This window comes from Alligator sinensis, unplaced genomic scaffold, assembly GCF_000455745.1.
Source record: "Alligator sinensis unplaced genomic scaffold, ASM45574v1 scaffold516_1, whole genome shotgun sequence".
Lineage (NCBI taxonomy): Eukaryota > Metazoa > Chordata > Crocodylia > Alligatoridae > Alligator > Alligator sinensis.
The window spans coordinates 374,250-392,672 of NW_005841957.1; the positions used below are offsets into that span (position 1 = coordinate 374,250).

At 41.1% G+C, this 18,423-nt stretch overlaps 1 protein-coding gene across 1 annotated transcript in view; it reads right to left on the reverse strand.

Annotated features, from left to right (window-relative positions):
- The window catches only part of TUSC3 (tumor suppressor candidate 3), a 230,268-nt gene that overhangs the window by 14,906 nt on the left and 196,939 nt on the right, over nucleotides 1–18,423 (reverse strand). Inside the window, exons 7-8 of the mRNA XM_014518476.2 lie at nucleotides 13,913–13,987; nucleotides 9,902–9,992 (exon numbers count right to left, since the gene is read on the reverse strand). Of these exons, the coding sequence (XP_014373962.1) occupies nucleotides 9,902–9,992; nucleotides 13,913–13,987 (166 nt within the window). The remainder of the gene's footprint in view (nucleotides 1–9,901; nucleotides 9,993–13,912; nucleotides 13,988–18,423) is intronic.

Below are 18,423 nucleotides of genomic sequence, written 5' to 3' on the forward strand. Positions count from 1 at the left end.
AGGAAAGGGAGCAGAAAATTAAGGCAACTGTGAATAAATGTGGGAATATCCTGTTATAATCAAACAGGTAGAGGCACTGAATGGGAGTAATACAGGAGAAAGATATAGTTGCACAGAACACTGCAGAACAAAACAACAGAGTTCGGAAGTTTTGCTGATAATACATTCTGTATTCGTTGTACAATGGTAAATTTGGAGGATCAGCAGGCACTGCAGGAAAGAAAAATAAATTTTAAGGCTATTGAATATCAGGGAAGGACGATATTGAGAAAGAATATAATAATAAAAAAGGATAGATAAATAATCGAGATGGCAAATGTTAAATGGACAGCATGTATGGAACAGAAGCGACAGAATGAGAAAATAAATATAAACAGATTGGTATGTTCTCTGGTCAGTGTTCTCTACGTTGTCATTTCATTAACAATTATGAGAATTACAGGCCTGACCCAAAGAAAAAAATTAACCTGAAAGAACCAGGCAAGAAGATGATATAATCATGGAAATTCACTGTAGAAATCAAGGTTGATATCGCTGAAGCCCAATGAATCAATCAGATCTTAATTCAAACAAAACCCTCAGAGGGCTTTTGGGTTACAATGCTCCAGGAAGAATAAAGAAATGTTTGAAGGCTTTTGACATTGTTATTGAGCAGATAATTAGGAAATAAATGAATCCTGGTAGTATCAAAGGAGTAACTCAGACTTTAGTGACATTTTCTGATAATTCTCTACTGTGGAAGGATCACACCAAGAGATTGAATGGCAAGTAGTTTGTTCCAATTACTTATAAAACACATAGAAGATTCTAGGAAAGCAGCAGCTTGTAAACTGCTACTGCATTTCGTCAGGAATGCTCTTTGAAGAGTCAACAGAAAGAAGTAAATTACACAGCTTTTAGAAGTGAATCAGATAAGAAACATATGACTGGAAGGGTGTTTCAGGGCCCCCGAGTCCAGTTCCCTGTTTGCAGGGAACCATTTATCCAGGATTGTCCAAAATTGCTGTTTTAAACCTCTGCATGCAACCACAAAGCACAACAACTACAATGCCAAGGACAGTCTGTGACATGCCATGGGTAAAAGCAGGGAAGATAAGGACACCACCAATGGCCTGCCACTAAAACAACTTGGAAACAGTTGGTTAATAGACATGCAGAACCTACGACCATACCCCATTCTACAAAGGAAAGCAACCTTCCCCCCTAATTGGCAAGACACTCAGCAGAAGAGCAATACCTTCTATCCAGGAAACTCTGTTTTCTTAAAATACCCAGACAGAAGCATCAGCATATCCCAGTCAAAAGCCCCACGCTTAGCTGTGGCCAATCTCCCATTACTTCAGAGGAAGATGCACATGACACCTTACCCAGAAGTCAATTAAATTTATGGAGTGGAGGGGAGGGGGAACCCTATCTGGATTATACTAGTGATCATGATTATCTAGTCCCCCTAATGGAATTACCAGATACTTACCACATTACAAGTGTTTCCTCTATACCCCATACAGAGATCATGAATACATGATCACATGCACTGTTGAACCAGAACTCCTGGTCCTGTTCACACCATCATAAACTAATCCAGTTTACTCTTAAAGCAGTTTGCCACTACTTTGCTTGGAAAACTATTCCAAAACATAATTCCCTTGATATTTAGAAATAATTTAATTTCCAATCTAAACAGCCATGAATAGCCACTTTGTAACCATTTGATCTTGTGTCAGTGTTTTTCAAACTAGAAAACTCCTTTCCTTCCCTAATATTTATGCCATAAATGCACTAAAGAGTGATCATATTCCATGTGTTTAAGCTAAACAAGACAATCTCCTTTCAAGCTTCTTTCATCATAAAAGAGCCCACCTTCTATTCATCATTTTAGTGGTTCCTCTTGAACTTCTTTCAGTTTTATTTACCTTCTTTGAAGGCTGGTAAATATGATAAAAAAATAGAAGTCCATATGGTATTCTAAATATTGAACATAGTATTCTTACCAATGCCTTATACAATAGTACTCGGTCATCTGATCTATACTGAATAAACTTCATCTAATACACGATAGGTTACATTAAACTCTTAAACAGCTGCACCCTAAAATCACTAATACTCTCTTTCTCAGTTGTCTCCAGTCTGCCTCCATCTTATAGGTAAAGGACTTGTTCATCCCAATATAAATAATTTTTAACTTCATTTCAGTTATAATACTCCAACCTGTAAAATTACCTAACCCTTCCTGTATAATAAATCCAGTCCTCTTCCATATTGACAATCTCAGCTTACTGCCATCTTCAAATTTCATAAAGATACATCTAACTCCAGGAAAAAGGTCACTGAATAAAATGTAAAGTGGGAAAGTTCACAAGAGTAATCTTTAAAAAAATACTACTTGGATAACTCACCTGCTAACATAACTTGTTTTAGTCTCGTTAAGCTAAATTTTTATTCACCTTGGCTGCTTACAGACGTTAACCTCCCCCCCACCCTGTGCCCCCCCAAATCCCATGCTTTACTGGGAGAAGCATAGTGCTAGTTGGACCCAGGTCCACAGCATCTGTATAGATCGGGCACTTCTGCGGGGCTTTTTGGCACTTTTATCTAATAGCTGATTCAATCAATTATTAGATAAAAGCACCAAAAAGCCTCGCTGAAGTGCCTGATCTATACAGACAGTGGGTGAGCCAGGTCCAACTAATGTACCGAGTCTTCTGGGCATGTGTTGGGCTTGGCACAGGAGTGCACTAAGTTTAAAGTGCCTTTTTTTTTTTTTTTTTTAATGTCTGTAAGCAGCCCTTATGATTTTAGCATTGATCCCCATTCTCTGTAGCTGGTTAACGATTTCCCATGAGATGTGATATCAAAAGCTTCGCTTTATCTCCCAGGTTTGTTTGTAAGGAAGGTCAGGGAAGCAAAGAGCCTGCAGAGTGAACACTGGGCTGGCCAGGGTTCCCTACAGCATGCAGCTCAGAGAGTTTGCAGGCTTTTGGTTGAAGTGACTGTAGGCAGGGATGGCCAGGGAAGGTGGGAGTGAGGTCTGTCAAGTGCAAAGAGTTTTCCAGCCTTCCCTCCCTCATGTTTTGTTCCAGCCCTGCGATGGCTGGGCAGGACATACGTGTGTATGCTTTTCTGCACCCAAGTGCTACAGTGTGATATCAAATTATTCTGACACTACCGTCCCCAAATAAACCCATGTTGTGTTTTGTCCCACTTCTCTTTACTTGCATATCTTTGATTTCTTTTGCCTTCAGTATCTTTCTAAGATCTTATTGCTTTAATTAGAGAAGCTCTAAGAGCAACTCTCAGAGCTGTTCTAATTAAAGCACCCTCAGAGTCTCATGTATCAGTGTCCCCATGCTTTAAAATGGTGGCGGGGCACTTTAACTAAAGCTCATTGTACCCCCGCTACCATGCTGAAGCACACAGATGCTGATACACAAGACATGGAGGTGGCTGGAGCAAGCTAATTAGCATGCTCCAGCAGACTCAGTTAATTGAGTCTGCTCCAACATGTTTTAATTACAGCACATTGGAGCAGCTTCCCTGCACATCTACAGCCACCTTTATACAGGCAACCCCTGCTTAACTCAGTTTCGCTATAACGCTCATTTTAAATTGATACCTGATTTAACTTAGTGATCCGCAAGTTTCATTATAACGCTCGCAACTGCCATCTTGGGTCATTAAAAACACTTGTTATCACTATCTTGGGTTGTCAAATACTTTCAGTTTCACTTAACGCTCATTTAGCTTAATGCTCAGTTTTCCAGGAACCAATAAAGAGCACTAAGCAGGGGTTGCCTGTGTAAAGTCAAGTTAACAGGTATTTTGTCTCCACTATTTAAAAACAGCTGCTAACATTTGATATTTTAGGGTACTGTACCTGATCTGAGAGTGAAGATTTAGTGAAGATCTGTGCTAGAGGAGCTACTATTTTGTTTGGCAATTCCTTCAATATTCTAGAGTGGATATTATCTATCCCCTTAGTTTTGTGACAGCAAGCAACCTATTTTTTTTCTATCTTGGATGTAGTAGTTTCTATAACCATGTCAGGGCAAGGATTTTTTTGCATGATTATCTTTTATTGGACCAGTTGTATGGTTCAGATAAAATTAGGCAAACTTTTGTATAAAAAGCATTTTTCATTAGGTCTGCGGAGGGAAGCAAGCACAGCACTTGTTAAGAAAAGGAGCCAGAGCTGTGAAATTGGGGAGGGGAGGGGGAATTCCCAAGGGTAGGAAATAAACAATTAGCAGAAAAAAGAAGCTTGATATCCCTTGCACATGAGGATAGTGAGGTCAGAAAGGGACTGGTTGCTATGTGAGAAATGCGCTCTTACTGATATATGTGTGATAAAGATTAAGATTGTTACTTGTTCAAAGAAGTACTAAAAGAAGGAAGGGGCTAAATCTATGACAGTACTTCACTCCTTTTTATACTCTCAAGTCACCAATTGTCACTGTTTTAGAGGTGGACAAAAGAAGAGATTTATGGACACCTAGAAGGCCAATCTAGAGAAATGCAATATTTATATCAACACCTGGGAGATGCAAGCACTGAATTATTCCCAATGGTGCCAGGATGTATAACAAGGCATTAATCTTGTCAGGTAAATTCACCTCATTGTGGAGTCAGAAAGATGAAAGAGATGAGCTGTGACCCAACATCACCAGGATCTCCTCTTCCCTCCCAGAACTATGTGCCACATCTACAGTCAAATATACAGATCTCAGATAAGCCTCCTGTCATGTACAGACTCACTGATGACTTCCCTGTTTAGTGGGAGACTGTCATCCTCATATTGCGGAACTGCCACCATCAATTTCACTCTTTACTCCTCTATTCTCATGATGAACTTCACCAAAGGCTTGGGAAAATTCCCAGATAAACTGCAGTGAATTCTTCTTATGACAAACAGCTTTATTGACAAAGGCTTCCAATAGGTCACAAAGATATAATTTTTCCTTGTTCATATATTTCTCATGTTAATAGTCCAGACATTTTGCAATTCTACTTTTTAACTGTAGTTATAACAAGTTTTCTGGATCATAGGAAAGGATGGCTGGAAGGGACCTCACAAGCTCATGTAGTCCAGCCTGCTGGTGAAGGTAGCATCATCCCTGACTAAACTATGCCAGCCAAGTGTCTGTCCAATCTGGTCTTGCAAATTTCCAGGGAGGGAGATTCCACAAATTCTCTAGGGAATCTGTTCCAATGCTTGACCATTCTCATAGTCAGAAAGTTCTTTCTAATAGCCAATTAACATTTCCTCTGCTGCAGCTTAAGGTCATTGCTTCTAGTCCTATCCCCTACAGCAACAAAAAGTCCATCTATATCCACTCTATAATTGCCTGACAGGTATTTGGAGACTTTTATCAAATCTGCTGCCTAAGTCTCCTCTTCTCCAGACTGTGCTTTTCAGGTCTCTAGTTATTTTTGTCACTCTGGACATCTATACACATGTTCCAGGGTTGGGGGGAGGGAGGAGGGTGTTGCTTTAATTAGAGCAGCTCCAGGAACCAGTCTAATTAAAGCACTCACAGCATCACATGTATTCAGTGTCCTGTGCTTCAAAGTGGCATTGGGGGTGCCTGAACTAAAGCTTCTTCGATGAGCGTCAGTTCAAGTGTTTCTGCCGCCGTTTTGAAGCATGGGGATGCTAAACAGACATGACACAAAGGCTACTGGAGTGCATTAATTAATATATTTCAGCAGACTTGATTAATTGAATCTGCTCCAACACATGCTAATTAGCATGCATTAGACCAAACACCCAGTAAGCGTATGGATGCCCTTTGTGCTGGATTTTTTCTAATCTGTCCACATTCTTCTTGAATTGTGGGGCCCAAAACTAGAACAGTCACTTTTTTTTTGATTTGCAAGTGATGCCAGTATTTGCACTTTTTGCAACAAGAGCACACTATTGGCTCATAATCATCCCATGGTCTACTGTAACCCCCAGGCCCTTCTCTGACGTACTGCAGCCTAGTCAAGCATAACTCGTGATTTTGATACAAGGCTTGTTAACTTGTAATTCTGAAGGTTATCCCTTCCCTTTTTCAAAATACTATATGTCCTCTCCTTGACACCTGTGATAGGATCTACTTTTAATGTTAAGTTACTTAAAAGGGAGATGATGTTCTCTTTCAAAATCTTCATGAAGAATAATAATCTTCTTGAAGATTCTATAACACATTTATTTTTCATTTTTCTTCCAAAATCTATTTTAATTAATTTATGCTATTTTTTCTGATTCACAGATAGGGCTAGAAATTGTCTAAAATGGATGGAACAACACAATTTTAGCAATCTGGAAATAATGAATGAAATTAATCATGCTCTTTGTTACCGCAAAAAGGATGTAAATATATTTTTTCAGTTCTCCCTCTAGGTGCAACTGCGTAAGTTGCCCTAAGACATTAGAGTTAAGAACTTTTTTATTGCCAGAATAGATTATTAGGTTTATGCAGTAGACACAGCTACACAAATATGTAAAACCAAGCTGCATAACAGGAAAAAAACCAACCCTGTAATTAGCAAAAATACTGACTTCTGATTTATGGCCTTACTTCAAGCAAGAATGTAAAATAAGGGACTTTAGAATATCTCAAAACATGGTATTTTGTCTTATTAATTGCTGTTTATTAGATTACACTGAAGTATGCCGGATGTGTTAGACAGGTGAGTAGCAAGGCCCCCATGTGACGCAGCTCACACTATGAACAGACAACGCTAAGTAAAGGATGGGTTACACCAAATGCTGATCATACAGCAGTGATATTATTCAGCACATATTCCCCTACTTCCACAAATCTTGTTTACAAATTATTATTTTTTTACTAGTGTTTATTGGACTGGATCTGTTTCTGACACGAAGCTAAGCTATCAAGCTGGATGATAATTACAATGATACAATCTGAGGAAGGTTTAGATATGAAGAGTACCTCTGCTCCATTTTGGGGGTGAATGTCCACACTAGAGCAGCTAACCTGGAGGCATTTGCTAGCAAAAGTGAAACTTGTCATGACCCAAAAGGCATGATTGTGTGTGTGTGCTTCGGCATCAGAATTATCCACGTTAAGTTGCAGAGCATTGCACGGGAGTTTCCTGTAGCAAGAGGAAACTCCGGTGCAGGGACCAGTTTCCCGCCTTTTCTGCAGCTTCTTTTGCAGAGTGCATTGCTCGAGTTGCAAGAGGAATGCACGGTGCAAAAGAGTTCCCACCACTGGTATGCAAATTCGTTCCCCGTGATTGGCTAGTGCTAAATTATTCACACGTGGCGGCTAGCGATTGGCCTGTTAGCCGTATAAGAGGCTTGAGCAGTTTCCGCCCAAGCCGAAGAGGACTCCACATCCATCTCGTGGGGACTCTGGGTACACGGCAGGGTAATAGAAACCCTGTGTGAGATCCAGAGGAGCGTGGCGGCCTGATCCACCGCCCACCTCTTCCCGTCTTCGAGCGCGACTAATATAAGACGTATTTACGATTTCTACATTGGTGGCCTGTTCACCCAGAGCATCCGGAGCTCTGCACTGTGGAGCCTAGCAACCTCCACGAGACCGTCTGTGTTGTGTCTGTCTGTAACTGCAACTTAATCAAGCTTTCCAGCCTACACCATTGCCATCTCGGTGTAAGTAAACAATCTTTTAAACTACCGATACGCGTCCGTGCCTAATTCCAGAGCGAAGGCCTTCCCTCTCCGCCCCCGCGTGCCCGGGCTGCTGGCCACAGCCCGTGTGCAGCGTGAAAAAGGGCTCGGGGCGCTCCCGGCCCGCACAAAACTAACATGTTTTTTGTAAACATTATCTGGTGTGAGGACCAGGGAGCCTAAGTCTACAGTAAAAATGTATTTTGAGGAAGGTGGTCAGTTACAATACTAGTTATAGGGAGACAGCAATATTTTATTACTCCTGCACTTTTCGTATGGTTAGCTTAATCCTTTGAAGTTCAAAATGAAGTCATTTCAAAACAAATACAAACTAGTACACGCAAAGCTATAATTGAAATCATTAATCATCATCATCATTATCAATCTTAATTTTTTTAAGAGAAACTTTTTTTTTAGCAATAAGAATGGCATGTGGTACTTAACTCAGCTGAAAAGAGGCTTAAAAGGACAATACAGGATCAGAGAAAACAGAGCATCTTCTTTGTACTTTTTAAACATGGCCTGTGATTTTACAATCCCTACATGGTATTGTCTCCAACTACCTGAGAAATTGCCTTTTTAAAGATGATGGCCCCAAATGACAGCTTTGCTCCACTGTAGAAATAATGTCAACAAACAAAATATTTTTTTTGTGCCACAGACGTATCTTTCCTAGCAGCCAGATAAGGACTATGGCTACATACTCAATAGACAGTTTAGTTAGTATTGGCTGCTGGTATTGTAATTTCCTTTAAGCACGTACACAGTTGACAGGCTTTACCAATGCAGCACCATCCTCACAACAAAAGTATTATCAAAAGCAATGCTGCACTGTGGGTAAGACATGCCCATGTCTTCCAGTCCACTTTTTTTAGCACTCTATAGGTTCTTTTGCAATGCATTGTCAGATACTAGCACTCTCGACACCCTCAAATTTGCTAATGATTTTGAAGAAAGATGATATAATTAAGCTAACCTTGCTGACGTAGCTGAAGTGCACATTAATCAGACTTTAAGCTTTTTCAACTGACATAGCTTTTAAAAAAAATTACCGAGAATAATTAACATTTAAGCATGCAATGCAGATTAATATATATCCTTTCTTATTATTAGAATAAAAAGCTAATAAAACTTAATAAACTGAAAATCAGTTGCACTGATATATACAAATTGCAGTCTCCTTAAAAAGTGACAACCAAGCTTTGTTCCCATTTCAGTTAAGAGCTCACATCTAAAAAGTTGTTTTGATACTTATTTCTAGAATGTATGCTATTATCCACCCACTCTTCTGTCATTTTGAAGCTTTTATACAAATGCAGCACTAGTGGTATTTTCATGTCCCAAAAGGTGGGGAAAAACTCCACCCATCAGAGGTAGTATATTCAGATTTGAAGTATTTGTGGATTTAGTTCATATGATATGTGAAGTTTCTTACAGAGTATTTTGACAGGGTGATTCATCCATTATAATGACTATAGGTAAAGCTCATCTGTAGAGTAGACAGAACTTTTCAGGGGGCTGGTATAAGGTTGAGCAACAGGAATTAATGACCATAGCAAACCTCATCAACTTCCACTTCAAGAGCTTTACCTTCCATGGAGCCAATAAAGAAAATAATTTAATGACGTGTCAGACATTAGGTCCAACTGGTGAACAAAATAATGAGAGCACAGACTATTCCCGACATCAACTCTTTTTAGACACCCCTAAAAAGACTTTAAAGGAGAATAAATGACTGAATATTCATGAAGAAGAAAGGTTAGCAATGATCTATTTCACTTTAGCAATGATGTCCTTTGCCTAACAACCACAAAATCACTATGTCATTTAACAGCTAAATTTCATTGCTCCTAATGGTATGCTGGAGCATCACTATACCAGAACAGACTCCAAAATGAATCGTATGAGACTCTGTTCCAAGTTCTTTCCCTTTTGTGTCCTTCCTCCCCTCCACCCCCCACAGTTTGTCTTCCTCCTAATTCCTGTCTCCCTCTTAGGTTTTCACAGATTCCTGAGACTATCTATAATATACGGGAATAACACTAGAAGATGAGAGCGCCATGCAGGTCTATACAACCTGAGAAAGACTGGCAAGATAAAAGGTGCTGACCAAACCAGCCAGGCAAAGTGAGCCAAGATCTACAGTAGCAGCAGTCATGGTAACCTACCAGCTCAAAACATTTGAGACAGACCACTCACCTTGTATCCTGAGAAAATCAACAGAAAATTCAAAAGTTAGAATTTAATATAATAAAAGATTACCTATATGGATAGCCATGGTATTTGGAGCGGAATATTGACAGCAGGAAGCTGAAGAAGAAAACCACCAGACCCAGTCCTACAAGGCATATTACTGGAAAAAAAAATTTACTTGTACAGAAAGACGCATAAAAAAGATTAACATCTAGAATCTCTCCTAAGAAAAATATTATTTATGTCAATCATTCACAAAGAAATTTGACACAGTTAAATACCTAAGTTTTGCTATCTGTATTGTCACCTGATGCTCTGTACCTTCAAACAGGATATCAAAAGCACACATGAGAATAATATTTATTTCCAGTTATTAAATAGCTTGTCAGTATGAACATATTATCAAAGGAAAAAGGAACAGTAATTTGCAACTTGTACAAAATGTTTGCAGATGCAAACACCTTTCTGGTGATAGTGGATTTAATAATCTTTGCAAATTATACATTTCAGCCAATGTAATTTCAGGTCTTGTTCACTCTCTCTGAAAAAGAAATTACACTTAGAATAATGTCCTTTGAATGGTCTCATGTTCTCACCATTCAACTACCTATAGTAAAATAGCAGTGAAGGCAATTTAATTGTTGCCTCCTTTGGTTCTTAACAGTAAAGAGAAGAATTTTATAGCAAAGACCATATTTGAATCAACCTCTAAACATCCCTTTAGACATTATATCACCTGAAATGTAAGTATTGCACCTTAGGCAGGCAACTCAAATTTGCAGGTTTAGATGCTTAGACTTTGTATCCAGCTTGCCTATTTGTTCAGTGGGGAGTTAAGCTTTCCTATTGGTCAGCTGTAGGTAAGTAAAAGGGTGTACTTGAACCCATCCTCCCTTTCAGAGGTTAGGGATATAGCTGTAAGGGAGGTGTTTCATTATATCAGGATCCAGATAATTCAGAAAAGAAGTGTCAATTTGAACTAAAATGTCTAACTGACACAGTACCACTGAAAGAAAATGAGGAGTGTGCAGCTATCTTTTGCTCAATACAGTAGTTTAGAGTATTTGCCGAAGAAACTGGTACCTGAATACTAGGCCACCTTCAGATTGAGAGGGCTTAAACCCACATCTCCCACTTCCTAGGAATTTGCCCTAATCACCAGGACATGTGCTAGGCAGCTCTGAGAGCATATTCTATCTTTCCTCTTGATGCTGGCCTATTGACTAGGCAGCTAGAAGTGCAAGACCTGTGGGGCCATTGGGAGAGCAAGTAAGGGGGAGCAGGGTGTGGGGGGGGGTAGAACCTGGTTCTGTAGGCCAATAAGAAGGGCTTTCCCCCAGAAAGGTGGGATTTTTGGCTTCTGGCTGCTACTTCTAGGATTATTTCTATTTTTTTTTAACATCAATTATCAAGATCAGATCCTAAACTGGAAACACACCAAAAGGTATGAGGATATTTAGGGTACCTATAGTGTTACACTTAGGTCACCTCAGGGAGCGAACCAATTTAGACTGAGAAAGGTTTAACCCATTCTTGTAAAGGCTTACATGTGTTCACAGCACAGCCTGGAGATTGGGAAAGCCTAGCTACTTACCCCAGCCCCAGGGCTTTCCTACCCCCGGACTCTGACTGAGCTATTTTTAGGTCATTAACCCTTCCCTCCTCTAACTGGGCATGCTAAAAGTTTTAAGAGCAGCAAATTATTTGGTAGTTCCTTTTTAAGAGATTTAAATGAAACATTCTTTGACAAAACAACTTATAATTTTGGTGGTCTGATTATGTTTTCTGATTAATTTGACTGTGGCATTAGCTGATTTCTTCCAGGCATAGCTCCTGGGGTCTGTTTGAATTAAAAGCAAATAAAGAAAATAGAGTTGCCTGCCTGCCTTCCTCCCTTCCATAAATCAAGTTACCTAAACTAAATTAACCAACATGATTTGAAATACCTTAGCATAACACAATGTAATCATGGCACATGGTTATGCTGTAACATAGCACTAGGCAACAAACATAAGGCAACTGTCAATGAAATTTAAACACCTGTTTTGGTTTAAAACAAGATAGGGAGGTGATAGAGACGGTCTCAATTCAGGTTTATAGTTCTAGTTATTAAAAACAATTTATGTTCAGCAGATGGCATTTATAAATTCTTGTAAAGTTATTAGAGTATTATATTATTTATGTAACAGCAGTTCTGCCATAGACTACCATCACCTCTACCAGAGTAAAGATTCTAATCCAATTCCAGTTGAAGTAAATATAATGATTCCTTTGGACTTAAACATCAAGCCTAAGGAGAGAAATAATTAACGGATAGGTCTAACCCAGGGGTCGGCAACCACTAGCATGTGAGCCATTTTGCTCAGCATGCCACAGCTGGCCCAGGCTCTGGATAGCTGCTGCCAGTCATAGACCCTGGTGGTGGGGAGGCTGCATGCAGCCCAGGCTCTGTGGCAGGCAGAAGATGGTCAGAGCCTGGGCTAGCTGCAGCAGGCAGCTGAGAGGCTGCAACCATTGCATCAGAGTCTAGAGCCTTGGCTCGACTCCATGGCTGGTAGCGGCAGTGCACACACCTCATGGCGGACAGCTGGGAAGGGGCCAGAGCAGTGCAATCCTGGTCCCTCTTCCGCCACCTGCCTTGAGTCTCACATTTCAACTGCTGCCAGCAATGAACCAGGCCAGACCTCAGTGCAGCTGTTTGCAGCCTCCTCACTGCCTGCTGTGAGCAGCCCAGGCTCTGTGGCAGGCAGCAGGGACCAAACCACAGGTCCAGCTGGCTATAGCAGGTGGCCAGGGGGCTGCAAGCCACTGCATCAAGATTTACAAAGCCCCCCCCAAACCCCCACAGCTTGCTGCTCATGGCAGGTGCACCCACACACTTCCAGGTGGATGGCGGGGAGGGGCCAGGGCTCCAGACCCTGGTACAGCTGTTTGCAGCCTGTATGCCACCTGCTGCAAGCGGCCCAGGCTCCATGTCTAGCAGTAGCTACACACGCACCTTGGGCTGCACGGCAGGGAAAGGGCTGGGCAATGCAACCCTGGCCCATCCCCTGCCATTGGCCTATAGGCACCTACCACCAGCAATGAGGATTGGGCCCCTTGCAGCTCGCCTGTCATCTGCTCCTGGCAAGCCAAGTCAAGGTATGGCTCAAGGTGGGGTGTTTTCAGCACTCCATCTGAAAATGTTGCTGACCCCTAGTTTAACCTTTTACCATTGAAGTCAAAGGGAGATGCTACAGAATACAGTGGGAGCAGAATCAAATTCTAAGGACTACCAGCTGCTAGTTGGACTCAGAAGCAGAAGTTTAGCAGTGATTTCAGGGTCAGGTTGGACTGCCACTAGATGTTGATCTTGGAGCTTTACAGTCTAGATCATTGTCAAATAGGGGCTTCAGGATGACTTATGTCAACAGCTTATCAGTTAAGACCTGCTGAAATTGAGGAGGCAGGTTTTATGGGTCTGTCATGGTGCCTGCTGCCACTTATCTGGTTTTTCATGGCAAGGGCCCCCACATCACTGATTAGCCGAGGGGCTCCGGCAGTGGCCCCACTCCTTGCCACAGATTGCCACAGAGGGCTGCTCTTCAGATGGCCCCACCCTTAACCACTAATTGGCCAAGAAGGCTGCTGGTCATGCAGTTCCACTAATTGGTGGCAAGGGCTGGGGCTGCATGATGGGCAGCCCTCTTGGCCAATCAGCAGCAGAGGGAGAAGGGGGCAGCTATTATCTTGTCTCCCTTTCTCTGTGCCAGTGACCATGATAATTAAAGTAATGCAAACCCATTACTGCTGATGGAGTCATGGAGGTATAGATAGTCCCAAATGGGAAATGGTATACTTATAAGACCTCTTTAGGATTTCACAAATGGGGATTGAACAGATAGAACTCTCTTGGTTAGAAAGAAAACAAAATAAAGTAAAATCAGAACGCAAAAACTGCAGACAGTTATACTAGCACAAAATCTGTAGCTACATGGGCTTTTCAAGATTTTTACTCTGAGTGTTAATTCTATTTGTATTTCTCAAAATACTTTTAATAAATGAAATGCAAAGATTCTGCTAGTTTATGAAATAACTTACTTCTCCTTTTTCCAACGTCTCCTTTGGAAGTAGCAGCTTCATTTAGGAGAACCATTCCCATAGTGATAGCAGCATCTATATAGCTGTTGTCAAGGAAACTGAAAAACGTGGATGCCTCAAAGTCATGAAACTGCATCTAGAAATGAATATTTTCACTTTATATAAAACAAAAATGTCAAAAATGCTCTATACTATAATTTATTGTCTGCCAATGTATTAAAAGCTGTGGAGAGATAAACTTTTAAATGTAGTGATAATTTTCCTTATGTAATCTTCCTTTAGGATTCTTTTGGGTGTTATTGAAGTAAGCAACATTCAGCATTAAATAACTCAAAACAGTTTTTATAAAGAAACACAAGTTCAAATGTGTTAAAAGTGGACCTCCATGATGTTTTGATGGTCGGTCATGAAAATATAGGGGGAAAATCCTTTGGGCAAAGCTATGTGAAATCATGAAAGCAAAATAATTGTGATAATGCTTAATGAACCCTTCCAAAAGACACATGAAGAATGCAAGCAGACAATTCTATTAATATACTGATTAACTGATGCAAACCAAAGCAGTTAGAACGCATCATTTACTTTTTAGTGCTTTCAGACAAACAGTAGCTTTTCCTGCTATGTTGAAACAGTGGTTAATATTTTATTTGGCTGAGAACAATTTTAGTGAAGGCAACATCTTCAGTCACTTCGAGTTTTTAGTGCCTAATTATGAGCTTTACAAATGCAAACAAGCACATAATGATAAAACAATTTAACTAATTTAGCATGATCCTAAACCATTCACTTAATTGTTTGAAACTATATCAGTGGAAAGGAACAGTTACTACTGTACTTAACATCTGTTCTGAACAGGAGGCATGCATGAATGCCATACTGAAAGATGGAGTGCATTGTGGGAGTTATATTGAATATATGTATTTGAAGAAATAAGAACTTCATTAGCAGGTTACATAGCCAGTGATATTTTTAATGATATGGCCTCTTCTGCAAAGATCTTACATTTATTTTAATTTTTAAGTTAAAAATGTTTAGCAAGCTTGCTGGTATAACAACTGTATATCATCATGCTACAATTTACTTTGTCTTTCATCTATTACACTCTCATTCCAAAATATAGGCAAGAGTATTTTAACATCTGTTCCCACATAACTGCATAACACTCTCCTAACCATCTCCAATTCCCCTCTCCCTGTGAGATCTTCCATGCCTTAGTGCTCTATAATTGTTTCTACAAGTACCATGTATTCAAGAGATCATTTCTGGAGAGGACATTACTACAGGGTCTGTGTTTTCTGATGCTTCCCTGTTTCTTGCCAAAATACCTTCTTGCATTGATGCTATGTTCCTGGAAATGGCTACTGGAACCATGTCATCAAAACAAATATTACAGTAGATTGATTGGGATTGCAAAATATGTGACCATATCTGGGGCTGTGGACACACAGTACTTTTGTAGTGCTATATATACCTTTATAGCATGGCAAAAGGCAAGCATCCATACATTAAAGCTGTTTGCAATGCTGCATAGGTGGTGGATCTATCACAGAATGGGTGATCTCTTACAAAAAAAGTTAATGTTTCAAACAGGAACTTCTCTAAAGCACAGGATTTTGTAGTGCTACTTGCAATGTACAGACAGTTACATGACTGGTACATGAGTTATATGTCTCTCAAACTGCCAGCATCCCAGAGTGCTTTACGCTCTCTCTCCACTACAAGGAGAGGGGAAGAGTGGCTGGCTCCCTGACAGCCAGTGGAGAGAAGCGCTGCAGCTTTGCTTTCTGTGGCAGTCGTTGCAGAGCTACCCTAGTGAACAGCTGCTGTTGCTGCGCTGTTGCTTCTGCTGTGGGAACAAGGGGAGTGAAAGAGAAGCTCCTATTAAGCCCAGCTGGAGAGTGTGCCTTTCAGCCGACTTGAGGAAGCGGACTATGAAGAAACGTGAATGCACAGACATGCATTTCACACTACATTTTTGTAGAAAAGAACCCGGGGGTCTACAGTGGCCCATAACCTGAATATAAGCCAACAGTGTGTTCTTGATGACAAAAAAGCCAATACCATACTGAGTTGTGTTAACAGGAGTGTCACTTGCAAATCAAGGGAAGTGATTCTTCTACTCTATTTGGTGCTGGGGAGGCCTCATCTGGAATATTGTCAGTTTGGGCCTACCTCTTCAAGAAAGAAGTGGACAAATTGGAGACAGACTAGCAGAGAGGAAAGGCTGAAAGAACAAGGGTTATATAAGTTTCGAAAAGAGAAGACTGAGGGGGGAATCTGACAACCTTCTTCAGAAACCTAAAGGGCGATTATAGAAAGGATGGAGATGGACTACTCTCTGTGGTCACAGGACACAGGACTAAGAACAAAGGCCTCAAGCTGCAGTAGAGGAAATTTTGGTGGACTATTAGGAAGAACTTTGTGACTAAGATCATTGGAAGCTGTCAAATCTCCATTCCTGGAAAATTTTCAAGACCAGGTTGGACAGACAATTGGCTAGGGCGGTTTAGTCAGGGATGATCCTGCCGTGAGCAGGAGTCTGATTGGATGACCTCATGAGGTCCCTGGTTAGGGTGACTGTATTTGGACCTTGGGGAGCACTGGATTTGTAGCTGAAACAATGATTTAATCTGTGGCCCTGCAAAAGTTGCTGACCACAAGGCAAAATGATATTTTAAAAGTAACATTGCGAGATGCTTAGGCAAGTAGTTTTCTAACCATATAGTAGTGTTGTAAAATCTTATGAATGCTTATGCTAACCCAGCCATTTGCTTATGCTAAGTAACCATCTTAATTGTGTTGACCATTTTCTGGAAAAAGCAGCAAGTAAGTCTGTGTGATATGAACCAGCTACAATAAGGAACAAGATAAGATATAGGGGTCTAAGGAATGTGGAGATAGTACAACTTCGGATAGAAAAACAGACTGGAATGTGAAAAACAACATGTAACTGGTAACAGAATCCAAAATAAACATATGAAAAGGTGAATGGTGATTGGTGAAGAAACCTCCAGAAGCTTCCAGGTTTCGGTCAAAGTTCGCCCATTGACCAAAGAAATTAAGTCAAGGTCTTAGACATGCGCTTATAGCAAAAAGTCATGTAAATGAATGAAATGCACAGGCAATTCCATATTAATGAAGTAAACAGTAAACAGAGGCGGAGCTTGAAACAGGAGGAAATATGGGTTGAACCAAAGGCGGGGCAAAGGTGTAGTAAATGTTAATGAGCATGAACCAAGGTGTATAAACGTGGAAAGAACTATTGTTCTTGGCAGGTCCCCTGGTTCACAGGGTGTGTGTCTGAGGGACCTTTGCCCGAAGCTGTCTCCATTCTGAATAAAGCTGTTGTGAGCAATGTGTGCTGGTGTTTGCTCCCTGCTTGCTCTGGCTAATGAGTAACAGGATCCATTAGCAATTGGATCATCATCTCCCTAGTCGTTGGGCACCGCATGGAGTGGGGGTCTAACAGTCCCTTCCAGCCCTACTTTCCTATAATCCTATGACTGTAGTCCTACAAATATAATGTGTGTCCAAGGCTTAGATATACCTGGAAGCCTAACCCAACGATGAGACATACTTACACCTCTAATGAGGGTGAAAAAGAATGTAAGATCATCATCATTCTTGTCTGGAAAAAAACACCAATCTTGTTAGTGGAAGAATTCCAGGGGTTGATCTGGAAGAAAAGAATCACAAAAATAAAGAAAGAAAAATTTTCTTCAGATCAAGAGTTGTAAATGAAGAATAGATATTTCAAACATGCCACTTCTATAAATGGTATCTGAATTCAGTATCACATTATAGAAGCTTGAAAAAGCTTTAAGGAATCTTTTAATGGCCAGACTCATCCTCATCAATTATCTACATTGGTATTCTTCATCTTGAACTAAGCTTTATATATCTATATATATATTTATATACATATTGTGACGTCGGTGGGCCTCACGTCCGGTACCACCCTTCGTCCGGTAGCCCCTCCCCCCTCATCCCGCCTGCCATGACTTGGATGGTATGAGTGATTCGAAGGAGGGGGGTTCAGTGGAGATCTTCTACCAGAGGGGCTTGCCCGACGGGGAGGGTACTCACGGTGGGGTCCTCAGATGTTCCACGGGGCTCCGCCACCCCTACACCCCGTCCACTCGCCAACTGGTCACCTGTCGATGATATGGTCGTCCGCAGCTACTTGCGGACCTTCTTACTAACAGGCCATCCCGAGACCAACGGCCATCTTCAGGCAGTCTGGCTTAGACTCCGCCTGACCCGGCCGCTAGCTCAGGTCACTTTTTGTCTTCTCTCCCCTATTCTCAGAAATAATACTCCTCGGGAATGGGGAGGTTTCCTGAGCCGCTGCTCTGGTCCCGGTAACCCCTGGGGATCACTCCTCCTGCCCCCACCAGGGTTTCCGGCTCTCTCCTCAGCTGCTGGGCTGATGCCCAGTTGCCTGCCTGAGGCTCTGGCTCTGGGGAAGCCGCAGCGGCAGGAACCCGCTGCCTGCCTCCTCTCTCCTCTCC